We start from the raw sequence: 21,824 nt of genomic DNA, 5'->3' as shown, positions 1-21,824 counted from the left end.
TTTTCTATGAATGAAAAACAAAAGCTTTCAAATGCATTCTGGGAAGCTTTTAATTTTGCCGATCATGCTTCGCCATTCCTGCAAAAGCATGCATCATGACAATCAATACGTGTGGTATTGGTGTGCTGCGCTTGAGTTCACTCTGTTTTCTGTCTGATGTTTCTATTTAAGGCCTCGCGCACCTCAAGGCAGAGCAAGGTACGCTTTCTCTTTCTTTGTACATCTCGTCGAGTTGTTTGTCCTCTCCACCTGATTTGCTTTTGGGGCACAATTTTACACCGTGTGCCTTCGCTACCTGTCTGTGTGCATTTGTTGCAAAGCTCAGCGTGGGGCAAAGGGGGTGGGGGGGAGGGGGGGGGTGCATGCCAGCATGGTATGATCTCATCTCACCTTCGTCTTGCCCAGTATTTTGTGGATTACATAACTGTGTGCACTGCCCCGTAGCGAACATGCAAGTGACTAAAAATGTCCCGAACGGACCCTTGTTGAGAAACGGCTTAGAAAAAGACGTCAAAAAGATTTGAGTTTAGTTCAAACTAGCGTGATCTCGAGTTCATTTGATTTGCTGGTTTTTTAAAGTTATTTTTACTTTACCAATGGTGCACTATTCTCGTTTGTAATTTTGCCAATCATGCTATTTTTCCAAGTAGCAGGAATCCATTTTTTTTGCTCGCATGCAAACCGTCTCATTGGAATGACAAACACCTTCGAATCCGGAATCCTTTTTGTCGATTGATTTTGATTAAAAAAAAAAAAAAAATTATGAGTGATTTTATTTTCACTCATCACCATAATTTCCATAATTGTAAATAAAACGTTTGCTCGCCAATATCAAAGCTTGCATGAAAACGAGCACTAACGTGAGAGGTTCTGCTTGACCTGACGGTATTCTTGACCACCAAAGTAGGTCACCGTGGTTGCCATGCCAACGGCAAAGGCATTACAGTACTCTCCTTGTCTCCTTCTCCTTTAATAATACACCGTTAGCATCGTTGTAAACCTGACAAAAACTATATATATATGTATATATATATATACTTACAGATGTTGCATCTTCATGGCCATAGCAGAGTACCCAAATACACTTGCGTTGAGTTTCCATTTTGTCTGTGGAATGTGCCACCCATGACCATTTTATTTTTATTATTATTTTTTTGTGAATGCCATCCTTTCTGCATGAAAGTTTAGGCTGACGTTGTTGAGGCTGACGCGAAACTAACTCCAGCTTGTTGTTGTAACTTTCTTGCTGCCTTGCTGCTCTCTTCTACCGGGGATGAACTTCTGCTTTCCTTTTTCTCTCTCTGGACCCCTTCTCTCGACAATCTATAGGTAGAAACAAAGGTACAGCAGCTCTTTTTTCTACAACCTCCCTGTATAGTGTGTGTGCGCAAGTGTGTTGGCTTTCGTGGGTCCCCGGCCAGTGGCCAATCATTCCTTCTCGCATATGTTCATTAAATTCCGTGACGTCCTTGCGCCATATGTTTGGGCCCGAGACGAGATGTCAACGTCGTCCGATGAGCGATGGAACGGAGACTCGAGCGGCGACGGAAAGAAATACGATGTCGACGTCTCACGCTCGAGAGGAAAGACCCTTAATTATTGCTGTTTAACAGAAAATGATGAGCGTCTGCTCCGATATAGATCACTCGCTGTCCTTGCAAGCGGGGAAAATTAACGACGGCGGGGAAAGATGCATTTGGGTGTACCTGAATGTTCATCTATGTGAGCGCCCAATTGGATGTGACAGCTCATTTCTGGACGAAAAGAAGTTGATTGGTAAATTCGACCTGACATTTGGCTGCGACTGTGTCTTGCAACGATGCGGTCCTCATTTGTGACTCACTGCTTGTGTGTGTGTGTGCATGTGTGTGTCTCCTTGAGCTCCATGTTGGAGAAATGAATCGACCGTGAACTCCTATCTCCATTTTGCTGTGCCCGTCCAGGTTTTTCGTGCATCCCGTGTTGTGTCGGTGATGCGGTCACGCTAACGTAGCACAGTCGGGTGCGCTGCTGCAGCTGGACGTCTAAGCTCAGTTATCGCTGATGAGGATCACATTGGGCGATTGGTGGCGAGTAGGGGCGATTGGTGGCGAGTAGGGGGCGATTGGTGGCGAGTAGGGGCGATAAACATGCTCCTCCGCGACGTTCTTCCCGCTGCTACCGTGCACCGGTTTCTTCCAAACCGCTTGCGATTGCTAAGCAGCTGTTCATTTCAGTTGTACGGTCAGTACTGTGGTATTTTGTTGCCCCCAAAACAAAAAAAAAGACTTTGTATTACGAGCCAAAAATTCTAGTAATCGACTTAACTTGATCTCCGCTGCCGCTGTTGTATCACCGAATGAGAGAGGCCCACGTTTTCCACTTGGGGGGTCCACTGAGAGTTCCAGTTGACTCCTCTTGTCCAAGGACATGCGAACCCAGTGCATCAGGGATTCTAAATTAATGATGGATCGAAAAGTGCATCTCAGGATCACCGTTGCTGCGCAAAACTGGCAGGACTCGATGCGTAACTTTCTATGGAATACCCAAGAGAGATGGCATGAGAGAAGAATACCCTCTCTCATGACTGTACAATTTTCTTAATTGTGGCGACTGACCCACAAGGGATCGATTTTCACCAGTGGGGGGTTTTAAAGGTATTGAGTTTTGCTTTTGTAGTGAAGGGAGAAGTAGCGACATGAAATTAGCCACAGAGGAGGATAAAATTCACCGCCGTGGAACTTTATTGCAGTGTGTAATCACCTTGAAACAAGGGTAGTATTTGTCGAAATTGGGGACGAGACACGATTAAAATCTACGCAGCGATCTATTTATTGTCAGAGTTCGGCTTTGTTTCATAGCCTTGCAGAGAGAACGGAAAAGTAAGTTTCCCTGTTTTGATTGACTCATTGGGGCGGCCCGGTAGTCCAGTGGTTAGCATGTCGGCTTCACAGTGCAGAGGTACCGGGTTCGATTCCAGCTCCGGCCTCCCTGTGTGGAGTTTGCATGTTCTCCCCGGGCCTGCGTGGGTTTTCTCCGGGTGCTCCGGTTTCCTCCCACATTCCAAAAACATGCGTGGCAGGCTGAGTGAACACTCTAAATTGTCCCTAGGTGTGAGTGAGAATGGTTGTTCGTCTTTGTGTGCCCTGTGATTGGCTGGCAACCGATTCAGGGTGTCCCCCGCCTACTGCCCGGAGACAGCTGGGATAGGCTCCAGCACCCCCCCGCGACCCTAGTGAGGATCAAGAGGTTCGGAAGATTGACTCATTGGGATTCAGCAGCACCAGGTGGTATTTGTTGAGTTTGGCACGTGTTGCTTTGCACGTTTGGTAAACGGCTATTAATGGCCAGAAGCTAAACCTGAAATTGAGTTCAACTCATTTACTCCATCACAGACCGGCCCAGAATTGTAAGGGGCCGGAATCAGAAGTTTCTGAAATTGAGGCTATTGGTCAAATTGATTTCGGGTCGGTCCAGCTGCTCCTCAAGCGCTCGGCAAAGACAAAGTGCATCAATGGAAAAAAAAACTCCCTCGAGACCCGTGGCATTTCGTCTCGAGTCGAAAAAAAGAATACACGTCCAACCTGACAGCCCTTGTTATTGTTCCAAGCCGTGACCTAAATTGTTGTGAAAGTTTACAAGAGTGCAACAGGGTGTGAAGTGCCCTTGCAGTGTTTTCCTCACATTGAGCCTGTTTGCGCGAAAGTCGTACCCGCTGCTTTAAACACGGTCAACATTAGTTCACCTCGAAAAGCCGTCAACCTCAAGCGAAGATGCATAGCAGCCGACGTTAGCAGCTAACGCTAATAGCCAACATTAGCGGTTGACCCCAGGACCGAGAGTTCACCGTCCCTGAAGCCTCACAATGTCTTTTTTTTGTCGTTAATTCCACTTTTAAGCGACCGCTGTCTCTCTTCACACTCAAATCAGTGAAGTTATGGAATGTTGTGTCGAAACTGGAAGCCGAGCTGTATTGATTTTCTTCTATTAATTCCGATCAGTGCATTTTGCCATTGCGGCATTTCTTCCCTTTGCCGCCGTTTCCTTTCATATCATCTTCATTCACATTCTTGTCGCGTCCCGTCATTCCCCTTAGGCGTGAAGTGCAGACAGCCCTGTAAGCTACAATGCGCAATTCGCTTCTTCTCTCATACATTCCCCAGTTCCAGCCTGACCATTGGTTGGCCCTCACACCCCTCCTGCGGCCTATCTTTCTATCTTTCCTCTCATCACTCCCCCCCCCCCCACAGCTCTCTTGCTCGTGACCTCTGGGATCAACCGAGCAAGACTGATTCTCACTTTTTCACGGATCATATAGTGCGTCAGCAGTTACGCAACGGCGCGAAAGCTCGTTGCAAGAGACACAGGGACCGCATCAATATGTAACCCTCATATTTTCACAAAGGCTGCTTCTGACCCAAAGAATATTTCTGGGTAATCAAGACGCTAAATAGAAAAGGCGTTTGCGGTGACATTCTTGTAATATTATTACACCATTGGTTCCACTCGTTTGCTACATAATGTGAGCCACTCTGTGGAGTCAGCAAAATGGCACATTCCGTACTCACCAAAGACGTTTATTAAAAACTGCAATGCCGCGTACCCTTTGAGAGCCGTCTAAGGCTGTATGAATAGGAACTATGCAAAGACTAAGATGTAGCTAGACGGGCTGCGGCGGCCCGGTAGTCCAGTGGTTAGCACGTCGACTTCACAGTACAGAGGTACCGGGTTCAATTCCAGCTCCGGCCTCCCTGTGTGGAGTTTGCATGTTCTCCCCGGGCCTGCGTGGGTTTTCTCCGGGTGCTCCGGTTTCCTCCAACATTCCAAAAACGTGCGTGGCAGGCTGATTGAACACTCTAAATTGTCCCTAGGTGTGAGTGCGAATGGTTGTTCGTCTTTGTGTGCCCTGCGATTGGCTGGCAACCGATTCAGGGTGTCCCCCGCCTACTGCCCGAAGACAGCTGGGATAGGCTCCAGCACCCCCCGCGACCCTAGTGAGGATCAAGCGGTTCGGAAGATGAATGAATGAATGAATGAATAATTAAATGATATCGATTTTTGTTTTCTTTCCTTTTCACAATGGAAACCTGATCGCTTGATGAAGGCAGGTTTTTCAAACAGAAATGGCAATGGATTTAGGCTCTTTCCGATTATTATTATTATTATTTTTTGTCGGTGTATTTGTTGTATGCTTTGTGTTTCGGCTTGTCCCTCTGCTGCAAGGCACACAGTGAGTGAAGTGAAGAGTGTCTCATGGTTAAATGATGTGACCGTTTCAGGCACTCGCAGGGCTTTTGAAACACTAAAGTAATTGGTTTTCCTGGCAGAATGGGGCCATGGTCATAGCTTAAGGCCAGCGTGTAGCTGTGGCCTGCTTGAAACCTTTTTTTTTGGGTAAACGTGCGAAACCAGGGCACAAAATGGACAACTATTTAGCATGCAGATTTCGAATGAATACGACGGCTATGAGCGTCGGAAGTCCACCGAAGGCATTTCCCCGTAGCTTGCGAAATGTTAGCCGACGTGAATTCAAGTTTCAATATCTTTCAAGCCACCGCGACTTGCATCCCGTCTTGCTCTCACATCCAAAATGTCCACAGCAGTCTTTGCCATCTTCCCGTGCACTTGAGCAAATATATGCACCCAGGTCCTGTGCTGTGATCTCGGAGTAGGACCGTGGGTGCGTGCGCGTGCACGTGTGTGCCTGTGAACGCAGTACTGCTGTTTGATGTGTCGCTGCAGTGAGACTGGCTGGTTGCTGCAAAGGCTCGGGCGGCCCCCCCGGCACAGGAAAAGCTTCCTACTTTATATATATAGTGGCCTACATGCCACTGACTCTTCAGGGAAGACTATCAGCGGGAAATTTCCAAGAATGACGGAGGTTGTAGTTATGAGGGGAATGCATCGGTCACAGGGGGAATGGCTACAATATTTCCTTCACTCTTTCAACCATCTTTATTGTTTTCCTTTCAAAGGCCCACCTCTTCCCTGTCAGCATATTCTCTTTTTTTTCTGCATAATGAATTGCATCCATTTACGCATCCTTGGGAGCGCAAATATTGCGCAACTTTTGTTAGAACGGTTCAAATAGCTCTGCCTGCCACCTCGACTCTAACAAGCTCCGATAAATGATTTGTATTGATTGCATGGTGCCTTAAAAAATAGATGCTGTCCAATAATTTCAGCTTTCACTGTTGTGCTACTGAGGTAACGTAAACTAACACAACCCTGGAATTGATGCCATGGACAAATCTAAAGCTGAATTTCCTAACCGGACAATGCCAATGAAATAATATTAATCCAGTAAGAGACAAGATACTTAATAATACTACATTTACAATTAAAATTAAGTGTGCAGTAATCCCTGCTAGTACTTATTGCAAAAAAAAAAAAAAAGTGTATCAAAAAATTAAAAAAGTAGTATGGAATAATCAAAAACACTCCATAAAGAAATATGTCCCAAAAAAAAAACAAGATGCCTGTCTTTGAATCCATTCAGCAGTCGTCATATTTCCGCGTACGGTTGTTTGAGCATCTTTGAACTGCTCATCGCCGTGGTGATAATGTGCCTTTCAAAATGTGACTTTCAAGTGCTTGTTCAGTCACTAAAGGCTGTTTTCGCAAAAGGACTCATTTGATCCGTCGCTTTGCAAGCGAGACATCAAGTGTGCAGCATTTGCTCTAAATACGCGTGATCCGTCGCTCTTGTCAAGCTACGTCGCTTTGAAGTGGTCATTTGAATTTGCATAAACAATAAGCCACTACTTCCGAATGTTTATTTGACTGCCAATGGCAAGGCACATTGACATTTCTCACATGCTTTTATTTTTATTTTTTTCTCCGGTTTGCAAAGGGTTGAACTCTTAGCATGGAACAACCAGTGAGGAATGTCTCAGCCATGACGGCGCTCTGAAGTTTAGAGGCCGTCTTTCTTTCCTGATGTTGCAAATTTGACATTTCTTACTGATTATGGCAAGTAGACTTTGTTTACTGTAATTCACCGGTTCTCCAGTTTGTACTTAACTACATTAACTGTGTCTGCTATGCTAAACACTTTATGCTAGCCATGAATAGCTTCATAGAATATTCATCTTTGGACGGTCCAAGTGTGATTTCTTGCGTTTTGCTCCAAATAATTGATCTACATATGCCGCTCATAAATCTCGAATGGCATTCAGTTCGTTCCCTCGGCGCCTCCTTCCAATTCATTTGACTCCAGGTTATGGCGCGCACGCCGGCCGGAGATTTTGCAGAATTTATTTTTATTATGTTTGCCCTTGAATCCGCATTCGAGTCCAATATTAAGCTTGAAACATTTCTCGCAGCGCTGCAGTCCCGCCTTTATGATGATATATGAACTTTGTAAAAGGACTCACGTTTATTTTTCTTTATCTTTCCTGTGGTCTTTGTTTGAATCCTTCCCGGCCTTGCCCGACGTGTCCGCTTGTAATTGAGTCATTTTCTTCTTCCAGCTCGCAGCTGTTTCAAGGTCACCTCTCGCTATTGTTTGGGCGCTGTGTGTTTTTTTTTTTTGTGTCTCGCTGGCTCGCCGGTGTAAATCACTGCAATTCACACAATTTGAAATGGGGTCACCTGTGGCAGTGGGACATCATTCCTCACCCAGCATACGTTGTTTCACGGTGGGAAATATCAGCACGCGGACAAGAGCGCGTAATGGATATTCTGCACGAATCATCCCCGTCTTGTGTTTCTCTCCCTCGGACTGATTTTGTGTGTGATTGGGAGTTATGAATACTCAGTCGGAGTATCTCCTCTTCCTATTGAACCTGATACCAAAAACCATTTGTTTATTTCCAGCACTAATCTTGATGTCTATTGATTGGCGAATCTGCTCCGTGTATAATTTCACTGCTGGATTAAATCATTTTTCATCACAATCCGCTTGAAAATAGGAGTCGTCATAATAATAATAATACGAATAATAATTACCAAGATGGCGGCCCGGTATTCCAGTGGTTAGCACGTCGGCTTCACAGTGCAGAGGTACCGGGTTCGATTCCAGCTCCGGCCTCCCTGTGTGGAGTTTGCATGTTCTCCCCGGGCCTGCGTGGGTTTTCTCCGGGTACTCCGGTTTCCTCCCACATTCCAAAAAAAAAACATGCATAGCAGGCTGATTGAACACTCTAAATTGTCCCTAGGTGTGAGTGTGAGCGTGGATGGTTGTTCGTCTCTGTGTGCCCTGTGATTGGCTGGCAACCGATTCAGGGTGTCCCGCGCCTACTGCCCGGAGACGGCTGGGATGGGCTCCAGCACCCCCCGCAACCCTAGTGAGGATCAAGCGGTACGGAAGATGAATGAATTACCAAGATTGGTTGGGTGTCTGGTGTGAAATGTTCTCCACCGTTTATGCCACTGCATTTTCATCACACTGAGGTCAGTATGCTGATGTTTGTGGCTACGCGAGCAGGTCGTTCCAAACGAGCTCACAGAATCCCCCAATTTCGATTGACTCTGGATACATTGGATTTGACATCTCCCAGTCAGTCCTTTTGTCTCCAGTGTCAGTTCAGCCTTTCTTTAAGATGAATTCTTTATCCCGAGAGATCCACATGCTAGTGAGTCGTGCTCATGTGGGATCTTACAAAGCTTTTAGATCAAACTGCGAAGTCTGACACCCATTTAAAAGCTCGCTTGGAATCATGTGTATCATAGCAAACCTGCTGTCACTTCTTGCTATGACGGGTGCGTTGAGCACATGAAATTCGATTTTTTTTGGACGTTTGCAATAAAGTAGCACCGATTTAATAAAATGCATGTGGATCATTCGCATTTTTGATATTCTTTGAGGCCAATTTTTCTTGACTAAAAAGTTTTCTCCTCTTGCAGAGAGAGCAGTCACTCACCCTGTATTTTCCTCCCCTCCCGGTCGATAAAATTAAATGACTCCATTGAGATGTTTGTGCTTTCATTTGAGAGCAATGCAAAAATCGCTCTGTGTTAAATAGTGGGAGAATGCAGCTCTTGTTTAATGCCCTGCTCGTGTGATTAATTGGTCAGTAGGCGTACCAGACGGCGCTCTGGCTCTGATCAGAAATTAAAAAAAAAAAAAAAAAAAAAATTCAGCCACCCAGTGTACACTGCCGAAAAACAATGTATTACACCTCAACTTCATTTTTAGAGCACTTCAATAAACAAACTGCAGCTGTAACAAAGTGCTGTACAAAAAAAAACGATAGATGAAACTGGACAAATATTTATTTTAATAATAAACAAATTCATTCATTCATCTCCCGTACCGCTTGATCCTCACTAGGGTCGCGGGGGGTGCTGGAGCCTATCCCAGCCGTATCCGGGCAGTAGGCGGGGGACACCCTGAATCGGTTGCCAGCCAATCACAGGGCACACAGAGGCGAACAACCATCACACTCAAACCTAGGGACAATTTGGAGTGTACAATCAGCCTGCCACGCATGTTTTTGGAATGTAGGAGGAAACCGGAGCACCCGGAGAAAAGCCACGCAGGCCCGGGGAGAACATGCAAACTCCACACAGGGAGGCCGGAGCTGGAATCGAACCCGGTACCTCTGCACTGTGAATCCAACGTGCTAACCACTGGACTACCGGGCCGCCCATAATAAACAAATGAATAAGTAAATAAAAAATATTTGACATCTCCCGATGCACCTGCCAATTTGGTGGGAAAATGTCGATTCAACTTTAGACTACAAAAAAGCAGGTCTAAATGGTGGCGTGGTCTAAAAATACAACCTCGAAGGTGCTCCACTCTTGTCTTTTTCAACTGAAACCATGTTTATTAGTCCACGGTAATGAGGCAGGCGAGGGTGGCTTGACGAAACTCCGTTTAAAGGCATCATCACTCGGGCAACACGAGCCAGATGATGAAAAGGTTTCCTGATTGTGCGTTTCTCCGGAGACCGATAGACGTGTGCGAAGAGCAGGCGGCTGCGTGCGAGCCGCCAGCCAAAAGAGTGTTTGGGACCCTGACGGGGCGCTGTCGCAGCTGTGTTTGACAAGCATTAAGGATGAGAGGCACTTGTCTGGCTCTCACCCGTCCCGCTCGCGTCATCGTCCCCTCCCCCCCCCCCCCCCCCGACTCCCTATTCTTTGGTCTTGTGACTGATTTGGCTCATTAGGATCGAGAGAAGGAGAATTAATTACTGTCATTAAGTGAGCCATGCTGCTCCCCACTCTCCGGCGCTGCGGTGGCAGGGCAGTGGAGTGTGAACAGCTGGGGGGGGGGGGGGGGGGCGACGGCAATGGAATGTGCAAGACCGGAAAGAAGACCAGTTTGGCGGAAAGGAGAACCGCCCAAGAGTAAAAAAGGACACTATCCCGTGCGGATAAAGAGAAAGCAAATAAAATGGAGACGCAAGAGAAGAGGCACAGACAGTAAAATGGAGGCCTGATGCCAAAAGGGGAGAAAAAAAAACAAGAGGATGAGGGGGGGGGGGGATGCACAAAGAGGAGGGACTTGAGCCGGTTTTTTTGTTTTTTGGCTGGGCTGCATGTTAATGCGCCTGAGCGTATTGTTCAGCTCAGGGAGCTGGAAAAAAAAAAATTATAATCCAGGTCAGGGGGAGGAGAAAGAGAGAGAAAGAGAGAGCGAGAGATGAAGGCGGCGTATAAAAGAGGAAGAGGTCAGAGACATTAAGAGATGAGAATGCAAGGGGGGGGGGGGGGGGGAAGAAAATGAACATTATAATTCTGCATAATGACCACCTTGGCGTCTGTTTCCACTCCTCCGCTTTTTTTGTATCTTTTGCAATACATATCGGGTGATAAATGTGTTTGCGGGTAATGTCACCTGCAAAAGAATGCCTCCCTTTCAAGTTCCCTGTGTGTGTGTGTGTGTGTGTGTGTGTGTGTGTGTGTGTGTTTTGGTGCTTTAAAAAATTTTTTTTTTTACTCTCGAGGAAGATGCTTAAATCCATAAGGCCCCAGGGCAGAGCCACTTGAGAACATCCCTTGCTCATCCGCCCCTACACACCTGCCCGGCGCCTCAGGTCTGTGGACCAGTCTTTGTTAGAAGTACCAAGAACTAAACTGAGGCTCAGAGGGGATCCAGTCTTTTCTGTTGCTGGTCCCTCTCTCTGGAATGAACTCCCACTGAACATTTGGCAAGACTCCTCGCTGCCCATCTTTAAAGCCCTCCTCAAAACTCACTTGTATTCTTTGGCGTTCGACTCAGCATGACTTAGATTTGTTCTTGATGTTACTGCTTGGTGCTTTCTACCGCCTTTATTACCGATTCGTCTTACTGTTTATTGTGTATGTTAAATCGCTCCATGTACAGCACTTTGTATGCAGCGATGGCTTTTTGAAAGTGCTCGAGAAATACTGTTGACTTGACTTGCAATTCAAGTGACCCGCTTGACACCGCTTCATTATTTTTTTTTGGGTGTTGTGTGTCGGAATTTGTCTTTTGGTGCTTTGGCGTCGTCATTATCATCATCAGTCTCTCCCCCTTCTGCATATATAATATATGTATGTATAATGTAGGCGGCCCGGTAGTCCAATGGTTAGCACGTCGGCTTCACAGTGCAGTGGTACCGGGTTCGATTCCAGCTCCGGCCTTCCTGTGTGGAGTTTGCATGTTCTCCCCGGGTCTGCGTGGGTTTTCTCCGGGTGCTCCGGTTTCCTCCCACATTCCAAAAACATGCATGGCAGGCTGATTGGGCGCTCTAAATTGTCCGTAGGTGTGAGTGTGAGTGCGGATGGTTTTTCGTCTCTGTGTGCCCTGCGATTGGCTGGCAACCGATTCAGGGTGTCCCCCGCCTACTGCCCGGAGACAGCTGGGATAGGCTCCAGCACCCCCCCGCGACCCTAGTGAGGATCAAGCGACTCGGAAGATGAATGAATGAATGAATGTATAATGTATATGCGGTCACCTGGACCTACAAGGAAGAGCATTTTGTATATTCACCTGAGTTGGTTGCCAATTATCTTTGGGCCAATAGCCTCGCTCCCCTTCAAGTGTTGACGCTTCGAGACCAGCCGATGTTGACGGCCACACGCTCCGACAAGGTCTATTATGGAGAGTTTCCAGCTTTGACGCAGCTGTGTTTTACTTTGTTTGTTTTAGCACCTGAGCCACGCTTGGGTATTCAACCTACCTGGATGCAGAAATTTACGAGCCGGTGATAAGTGATGTGTCGAATATTCTCTTACAAAATGACGCTGCATTGATATTTTGCTTGATTCCACAACACCATAACGTATTTAAAAACATCAAGCGTGACTTTCTTTAAACGCAAGTGAGAGGCAAGCCACGCACAGGGAAGGGAAATGATCCCAGGAAGCTCGAGAGGATCCGAGATGCTCATGTTATCGTTCCCTGCAATACAAAGCGCTGCTCTGGGGTGTACAAAAAGCCGACGGTATATGAGAAGATGAAACTGAAAAGAAAAAAAAACCACGCATCCTGGAGAAAGCGAGGCATCCGTTGCATGCAAATGTTCCCGTTGTACGCGCTGCTGTCTGAGCTCCAAAAATGTTTCAATCTAATTGTCGTCGTCTCTCATGTGAGTTGTGCATATTATGTCATAATCATCTATGATGTTCATCATTTCAACCCCATATCTGGCACGGGTAATCTTGACGGGTCTTGATTGATACTCATAACAGAACTTTTCTGCGACTCTCGTATTGCGTGCATGTCGGCGTTGTTAATGAGCAAAGGTTAAGCGTTGAGGAGAGCGTTCTGTCCCTCGTATAAATCATCTTGGGCATATGCAGATCACGTGGATGATGAGCTCAGTGGACGAGTCGATTGGAAATAAATGGAGCGCGCTGACCGAATAAAAATGAGTTCCTTCTTTCTGTCTGGCCATGACATAAAAAAAAAAGGGAACTCATGTTTACTAGAATGGCTTCAAATATGATACCATCATGCTAGGAAGCTTCAAACAAAGGTTCCTTGTTGTTGCCGTTCAGCCGACGTCCCCTTAGCGCATCATATAATTTAGTATATTGATCTCTGAACGCTATAACCCTTAAAATATCCAATCGTCGCTGATTGGATAAAAATGTAAATCCAGCAGCCAATCATGTTTTCACCACACCTCAAGTCTGGGCAAAAGTTTGTCACGCGTACCCCGTGCGTGGACTTTCAATTGCGATGGTGTTTTGTTTTAATCGACCCAATCTGCTTAGTGTGAATGTGCCGTGATAATCACCTTCCACGATATCATTATCATTGAACTTGGGGGTGGGTGGGGGGGGGGGGTGGCATCTTGGACCCTGTGGCACAGTTATCTCTGCCCGCTATGCTAATGCTAATCCAATGAATGTTGAAGTCACAGTAGCCCCGAAGCCCGAACCAATCTTGACCCCCCCCCCCCCCCCGCCCTCCACCCCGCTTCATTGTCTCCATGTCTCGACTGCAGGAAGGCCTCATTTTCATTTTGGACTTCAATTTCAATTTTGTCTTTGAAGAATTTCCCCATGAACATCCGTCTCCTGTCCAAGATGAGAAGAGGTGGGGAAGAAATAATGGAAGCCTTTTTAATTTTTTTTTGTGTGTGTGTGTGTGTGTGTGTGCGCGCATCCATCTACAATATTTACGGTCACGGCCGGCGTGCAGGAATGAAAACCGCTTCCCCCCGCGTGTATTGTGTTGTATATTTGCAGGCAACGGGAACAAATTAGAGGGAATTTTGTTACGCCTTGGGTCTGTGAAGATACAAAGCCCATTTATCTTTTCACATCTCCCTCTTCTCCACCTGCAGCCAAACTCTCCACGAGCTTCCCTTTTCCACTTGCCTTGCCTTGTTCTCCCCCCCTGCAGCAAAAAGGAGCTGCGCTCTTAGCTCCCGTGAAGAAGGAGCGTCACTGTACAAACCTTTGGTCGATGGTATTGAAGCACTACTAAATGCACTCATCTCTGTTTCATGAGCACGGGAGGATAAATGCAAATAAATGAGCATCCGGAGCAAACTGTGAAGTTAATAAAAATAAAAATGAACGGGATGGCATTGTAAGATGGCGACGGCTTGTTGCTTTCAGAACATTATTTCCTCCACTAGATCCAATTTATTCGGATTTTTCAGAAGCACACTCTGCATCGTTCAAGCCAACATATTTGCCTCAAGGAATTGTGACTCAAATCTTTGCCGAATGAGTCACACTCGCAAAAGCCAAAATGGCATTTCCACCGAAACTCGTTGACATATGAATTGCGGCGTGCGTTGAAACGCTTCGTGTGTCCCCTTTCTTCTGCTTTAGTGAGGCAATCAGACTTTTCCCGAGACCATTTCATGTAGCGTGTAATTTTAGCGACCGTATGCAAACTCTCAAAAATGAAGTGGCGGAGCTTGTGGGGGTGCTCATGGATATGCTCCGGCCCGTTTTGAGTGTTTTGGATTTGCTGTCGTGATTGGGGTTTGAATTCGGGTTAGGGTTGCATTTCCTTGAAGTTGTCACATAAGTCTGAACGTGAATACGTAAACTCTACGGATTTGAGTTTATATGTGGATTTGTTTTCGATGTACACGACGCGAGAAAAACATCCATCGTTCCTCCACGCTCATGTCCCGGGTGTGTTTATCTCTCAAGGGCAGCTGGTAGGTTGGCCAGTGGGATGGAACAAGTGACTTTGTGATTGTCCACTTCATCTGGACTGTCTTCCTCTTTGGCACGCCTTTAAAGAGATGATTAGACCTTGCCCCCGATGCTCACCCCCCCCCCCTCCCCCACTGAAAGTCTCGATCTCTAGAATTAGCCCTGCACAGAACGGCGCTAACGTGCAATTGTTTCCAATGCTGTCCTGAACTCCTCCCAAAGTTTGTTGTATTTGACCAAAGTCAAGAATAGGGCGACAAGCATGTAGTATGTCACCCGAATGTCGTTCTCGAAATGGTTAACGACTTCAGACTCAACTTCAACAGTGCATCTGCTGGATGAAGCCAATCAATATTTCACCTCAATTAGCTCATCAATCAATTTCACACAATTGGTCAAACTATCACTTATTTTATGCCCTTACAAAGGCTCTCGCAGCTGCCTTCTCCATCGGCGGTAGTGCATTTTATTTACACGCTCTCTTCTTTCTATTCCTTCCGAGTAGTAGTTTACTATCTGCAGTACGAGGGCCTTAAAAATAACCCGGCTCGACTGCGGCTCCGAAGCAGTGTGGGTTGACTGATTTTTTTTTTTTTTTTATGAGCGCCATGAAGGGTCGACGTGGCATAATCCTCTTTCGCTGATCTCCCTTCGCCCATCTGCTCCATCGCAGTTTCCTCCTTCTTCTCATCGCTCAGGCTCCCGATAGTGCAGATAAACAGCCGTGAAGATACAAACTTGGAACGCAAACTATTCTCTATTGCAAATATGGAGCATTTGTCACGCTGGATTAGGGGGGCTCTTCTGTGGTGCTTTTGCTAAGTGATGAGAGGTCAAAGGAGCGCAATGCTCAGCGAAACCCTTCGCCTGATGTCTTCACTCCCATGCAAGAGCATGTGAGAATCGACGTGATCTCTGTGCGGTCGTTTTTGTTGGAAAGATTTTCACTTTCATGATTAAAAGCTGATTTTGAAATATACGTAGCACGTCGGCTTCACAGTGCAGAGGTACCGGGTTCGATTCCAGCTCCGGCCTCCCCGTGTGGAGTTTGCATGTTCTCCCCGGGCCTGCGTGGGTTTTCTCCGGGTGCTCCGGTTTCCTCCCACATTCCAAAAACATGCGTGACTGGCTGATTGGACGCTCTAAATTGTCTGTGAGTGTGAGTGCGAATGGTTGTTCGTTTCTGTGTGCCCTGCGATTGGCTGGCAACCAATTCAGGGTGTCCCCCGCCTACTCCCCGAAGACAGCTGGGATAGGCTCCAGCACCCCCCGCGACCCTAGTGAGGATCAAGCGGCTCGGAAGATGAATGAATGAATGAATGAATGAAATATCCGCACTCTGGGCTCTGCAGGTAAATACTGCGCGGCATGCCACGCAAATATCCGGGGGCCGGTTTGACCCAGTGTGAGTGGGAGGTTTGCGCCGTTGTGAGAGTAGTCAAGACCAACTTCTGTCATGGCCAATCAAATTAGCTCCTTTCATTCTCAGCATGCTAGTCGCGTAGTAGAGTATATCGGCATCGCAGAGGACACATCTCTGGCTAGGGAAGTGGGCACTCGGACCACCCACCCCCCGCCCCCACTCCGATAGTGTACCTCCACATTGCTGTGTTGGCCGGTGGTTTGAACAAATACAGAAAATACAATGATTGAGAGGGTTTTATCCCCGCTGCTCACGTATCTGAATGAAATACTTTGAGTCACAATAGACCAGCTGTCCACACTGCGCTCGTGTCCGATTTGGTCGGGAGGTTTAGAACGACTTTTGCATGTTTCCACCGATGTGTAGTGAATCACGATGATGTCTGGCATGTCTGGTACGCGAGGATTTTTTTTTTTTTCCCCTGACACAGAAACATCCGCGTTCATCGCTATTCTCCACATGACGACAGACGTAAATAGGATTTGACATGACATCATACCCGCGTGTTACAGAAGGCCTCTGATGGAACGTTTGCATCACGACATTCACACTCTATATCATCGCTGGGCTCACCTTTGATGTTTCCTCAGGCAATTTGGTCTCATCTCGGTTTTTCTCCCTCCCTAATCTGTTGCCTTTCCTCTAGCTTTTATCTTTCCTCTGTCTTCATCTCCCTTTCTCTTAGTCTCCCTTCTAATCATTTTCACTCTGCCTCCCCTCCCCCCCCCCCTCTGCCCCTGCTCTCCTTGCTTTTGCTGTGGGTGTACTAAGCAGGGATTAGGCGTGATTGAAGTGCTGACGTGAGGGTTCTTCTGCCGAGGCCTCTTATCCTCCACAGTTCCCCCCCCCCCCCCCCCGAGAGACTTTTTTCATTGCTGGGCTTCACCAGCAGTTGTGGGCCTCGGTTTCTCCTAGTCCTCCGCCATGGAAATAGCCTCTCTTCACGCCCCTCTGCCTTATCCCCAATAGCTTTTGAGCCTTTGCCTGATAGATGTGCGGCTCGGCCCTGATACAGCTCTCCGCTGGCCGAGATGGAGTCAAACTTTTGATTTTTTTTTTTTAGACTTTTCTTGAAAGGGACTTTCTTCTTGCGATTTTATATCAGAGCCTGAGCCCTTTCACTGACAGGTTCTTTCGCCACGCTCCCTCCCTTCCTCGGGTGACACTTACCAAAAGGGTGTCACAAGCTAGTCCAATTGGCTCCAAGATTTAGCATCGAAGGCTAACGACTGCAATCGGTCCACTTCGTTCGCCCTCTAAGGTGTTCAAATCAAACAGCACAGACTTTCAAGGGTAGACGTTCGCCGCCATCGTCACGCTGTAATCTCACCGGAAAGGTCGCAATGTCTTTCTTTGATGTAGCGTTACGCCTACAACACAGCAGCGCGCTCGAAGCGCATGCTAATGGAGAAGCGCGTAGATGTCGAGCCGTCTTGCGTGAGTGGGTTGCGCCAGTCGCTTTGCGCGGCCTAATTCTTAATTACATTCGTCTCCCATCCACGACCGCGCTGAAGGGGATTAACACATAAATGAGTGGGAAATGTGTGCTGCAGCGTGCACGGGGGGGTGGGGGGGGGCATATTGTGCGCTTTATACAAGCCTCCTTCACCTGACTCCTGCAATTGAGTTAGTCTTTGAAGTCAAATCGTAAAAAAAAAGAAAAAAAAGAGGGGAGCCAGAAGAACAAAAAAAAAACTATTATATGCAGAGTGTGGCGTTGGCCTCAGGGGCGAAGAGTGAGAATATTCATGACACTGCTTGTTTGAAAGTTTGTTGATTTAGCCACCATTTGATTTTTTTTTTCCTTCTTTGCTCTTCTTTCCCTGCTTGTGTTTTAAAGATTATGTGTGTTTGCTCAAGACGAGCTTCCCTTTTATCCTCAAATAACATGTATATCTTTGGTACAACACAGTGTACCAGTGTGCAATCTAAGGGGGAAAAAAAATCATTAATTTTTTTTTATCGTGAGTGTTAGGTTAGTGGCGGCCCGGTAGTCCAGTGGTTAGCACGTCGGCTTCACAGTGCAGAGGTACCGGGTTCGATTCCAGCTCCGGCCTCCCTGTGTGGAGTTCTCCCCGGGCCTGCGTGGGTTTTCTCCGGGTGCTCCGGTTTCCTCCCACATTCCAAAAACATGCGTGGCAGGCTGATTGAACACTCTAAATTGTCCCTAGGTGTGAGTGTGAGCGTGGATGGTTGTTTGTCTATGTGTGCCTTGCGATTGGCTGGCAACCGATTCAGGGTGCCCCCCGCCTACTGCCCGGAGACAGCTGGGATAGGCTCCAGCACCCCCCGCGACCCTAGTGAGGATCAAGCGGTTAGGAAGATGAATGAATGAATGAATAAACAGTAAGACGAATCGGTAAGAAAGGCCAGCGGGACTCCATGAATTGGAACTGAAATCTTGTCTTGACATCAGCTCACAAATATGTACACCCGTCCGAACAAAGTCAACACGGCTCTTTGCTTATGAGGTCGTCCTTTGTGACTCACCGCTCTATGTATTTGAACTTTCGGTGTTTTGGTTTTGTTTTTGTATGCCGTGTGTATGTGTGCGCCTGTGAAGCGCGAAGATGGTCGTCACCCTCTGGACTTTAACTTAATGGACAGCTGCGATCGATTACTTGGTGAGGTCATCCTTGGTGTGGTTTGGTAGAATGTGGATCTGTGTTGACTGTGTGGGTGTTTTTTTTTTTTTTTTACCCAAATCTCCAGTGATAAGTGAAAAGCTAAGGCTGTCATTTTGTCCATTGTGGATTTTCACTTCACTATGGATGTGACAAGCATATTCGGATGTCTGATTTGTATTGGAAAGAAGGCATTGCCATAGCTTTGGGGTGTGTTTGTGTGTGTGTGTGAGGTGTTAAAATAACCTGTTTGGGAGACTTATAAATATGAGACTTATTGCTCTAAGAGGCGCAAACGAAACAATAAGAACTAAAGTTGTACTTCCTCGACTCGTCATCTAGATTATATTGTCTCTTTTCACTTTGTGTTCCTTATAGTCTCACTCCTCCACGCAATCACCATTTCAGGCCGCTGATGTATCCGTTCATCTCCAGGGTGTCATCGAAAAGACCCATTTGGGCTCTCCAGACTAATAACCATTGCGGAGATTGAGAGCGGATAATGTTATTGACTTCCAAACAAGACGTTGTGTGCGGCAGCGAGAGATAGAGAGAGAGAGAGATGTTCACATTGTGTCACATCCACGTTGCGCCGCTGTCCATGGTACCTGCTCACTTTTCAATTTGAGGCGGTTCACCACTCAAGCTGGATTTATTTACCTCGCTGAATGTTCGACCATTGTTCAGTGTTTTCAAAAAAGAAGTAAAAACGAACCGAAGAAAGTGTCCTTGCTGGAAAATCATCAGGCTCTTTGAAATTGTGTATAGCTCAATTTGGCGTTGTTTTGTTTAGCATGGATACCGAAGGTTTGCGTGTCTTTTCGGTGCTTGCTGGGTGGGTGTGATTCGTTCGAGTCAGTTTCAAAACACGTCGTTCCCTTCTTTGTATGCAATCAACAGCAGACAGAGGTTAAAAGGGGGTAACGAAAAAGCAATGAGAATAATCCATCTTTACTTTTATCTCTTGAAGGGAGCACATCCATTCAAAGGCCTCGATACACACACACACACACGGTCGCGTGAACAGAGCGAGAGATGCATATTGTTTTGGCTACGGGCTACAACTGGTTCTAACCAGATTCAAAGCAACAGCAGGTTTTTTTTTCTTTCCTCTAAATTTCACAAAGAGTGCTGTTAATGTGTCCTTTCATCATCTCTTGTGTTACTTATGACCCCGCCCGGTATCTTGATGTTCCATGTTAAGTGCATTTTAAGTATCTCGCAGCGCAATATAATTCGATTGTTGTCTCGAAATGGGCAATCATGTGAGCAAATGCCTTCTCACCCCCCCTTTTTAAATACGTGCAAAGTGTGACTGGCTACCGAGGCAAGGTCATAGGTCAATGTTGAGGAAAGTGTCGCGTCGTTAACCCCCTTTTGGCACCCTGCTCTTCCACACTGACTGGATTATATTACCGTAAAGGGCTCGTTCGTTCACGATGAGTCATGTTTATTTCATTGCCCCCCTTTTTTATTTATTTATTTATTTATTTTATGGCTCTGCTGTTCCCCTTTTAACCCGTGACTCGCCGAGCAAGCTGCTAAATGTTCTGGCAGTACGCAGGAGAGTATAGAGGTAATAAATATTAGATGGACTCGGCTTTGACCAGCAATGTGTGCTAATCTGTGTCAAGGGCCGGAGAGACTCCCGGAAGCTCCTTCCTCCCTTTCGCTATCGCCAGCATGATCTCACCGCACTGAATTGGGTAGAGGAATTGCAAGTGAAAAATTCAGAATGGTGTTTTAGTCCAGGAAAATGAGCGCAGAAGACCGATCACCGTCCCCGATGAACACGATTGACCCGTCATGGCCTTTTTTTTTTTTTTACCCCATTATGATCCCCAAAACAATTATGTAAGATATTATCATCATGAAAATGAAACAAATAGGCTACCATTTTGCTTCTTTTCATGACCATTAAATATATAATATGTGTATTTTAGGCACAAACGGCATAAAATGTGAGTGTATGCATCTTTGGGGACATCCAGAATTGGCCCTGCTTTCAGAAACACTGTTGGCCGGGTTTTGAAACAGCGGAAGTCTTTTGAGTGATGGAAACGCTGGCATGCTGCTTCTTGCTCTGCACCTCCATCCACAGGCGGCAGCATGTGTGCTGACAGAGAAGAATGTGGTGAGATGGAGGCACAGCCATGCTTCTGACAGGAGAGATAATAGCCAATAAGGGCCTGCCACTCTGGATGAGTGACAGGCGCTTGGGATGGCTCCACCTGCCAGCAAACTTCTTTCTTTATGGATGTAAACACGATCACAAAAATGTGTGTGTGTGTGAGTCGTAACCATAGTTATACGGGGGTCCATGGTCATGGGCATGTTCAAACCCTTCACCATGTTGATGGGCTATGGATTTCACAAGTAACCAATGCTCTGTGCTAATTTCATGTTCCCTTTCGATTAAAAAAAAAAAAAAAGAAAAGCCAATTTCTGAAGGGTATTCGAAGCAGCTTGAAATTCCGACAACCTATCAAGGTGGTGAAATGTGCACAGAATCCCAAACCATCTGGCTCGAGGTCCAGCATGAAAGCTGTGATGGGTCTCGGATGCGGATATTTGGTATTCAGCAAACCTTGCCGTAAAAGATGATTCGAGCATTGCACATATTAGAAACATTGCGTTGTGATCAATCGGCAGCCATTTTAACTGTGAAAATCGGCAGATTTATGCGCAGAGTAAATTGTGCCCGTTTTCAAATATGCAGTTTGTCGAATGGAAATGCTGCTGAAAATAAGCTTCTTCATACACAAGCAGTTGCATGCATAGTTTCATTACAGTTGTGCTTGCTGGCATTTTGAATTAAAAAAAATTAAGGCGATTGTGTGTGTTAAAACAGTTGTGCTTCGCTATACACGTTATTGTTTTCTTGATGGTATTTCTGGAAGAGTTGCAGCGAACCAAATTAGCGAGTTAGGACCTGATCTTGTGCCACATTTGCTGTCCATTAGCTGTTGGTTTTGGCTAGCCAATGTCTAGCTTCTTGATTCTTATCAGTTCACACCGGTGCATTCAAATGTCACGGCGATAAACGGGCATCGAAGCCAACTCGGTAATATTCTATGTGCACAATTGCTGATGGGATTGAACTTTGGGCACCTGCCCCTGTTTTTCCAGACAGCCTCCATCCTTCCATGGTTGACTCCAGTCACTTACGCCCCCCTCCCCCCCTCTTATACTGTCACTCTGAACCTCATCACTCATTCTCATTCGGTATGACCGTCAGCTGCAAATAAGGACCCTTG

General features: G+C 46.4%; 1 protein-coding gene across 1 annotated transcript in view; it reads left to right on the top strand.

Annotated features, from left to right (window-relative positions):
• LOC127591972 (neurexin-3b-like) overlaps positions 1 to 21,824 on the top strand; it is a 154,285-nt gene that overhangs the window by 11,263 nt on the left and 121,198 nt on the right. Inside the window, 2 exon segments of the mRNA XM_052052285.1 lie at positions 172 to 198; positions 1,330 to 1,341. Coding sequence (XP_051908245.1) covers positions 172 to 198; positions 1,330 to 1,341 — 39 coding nt within the window.

This window comes from Hippocampus zosterae, chromosome 19 (assembly GCF_025434085.1).
Source record: "Hippocampus zosterae strain Florida chromosome 19, ASM2543408v3, whole genome shotgun sequence".
NCBI classification, from domain to species: Eukaryota; Metazoa; Chordata; class Actinopteri; order Syngnathiformes; family Syngnathidae; genus Hippocampus; species Hippocampus zosterae.
Note: the sequence above shows the minus strand (reverse complement) of the source record. Positions and strands in the feature narration are given on the sequence as shown.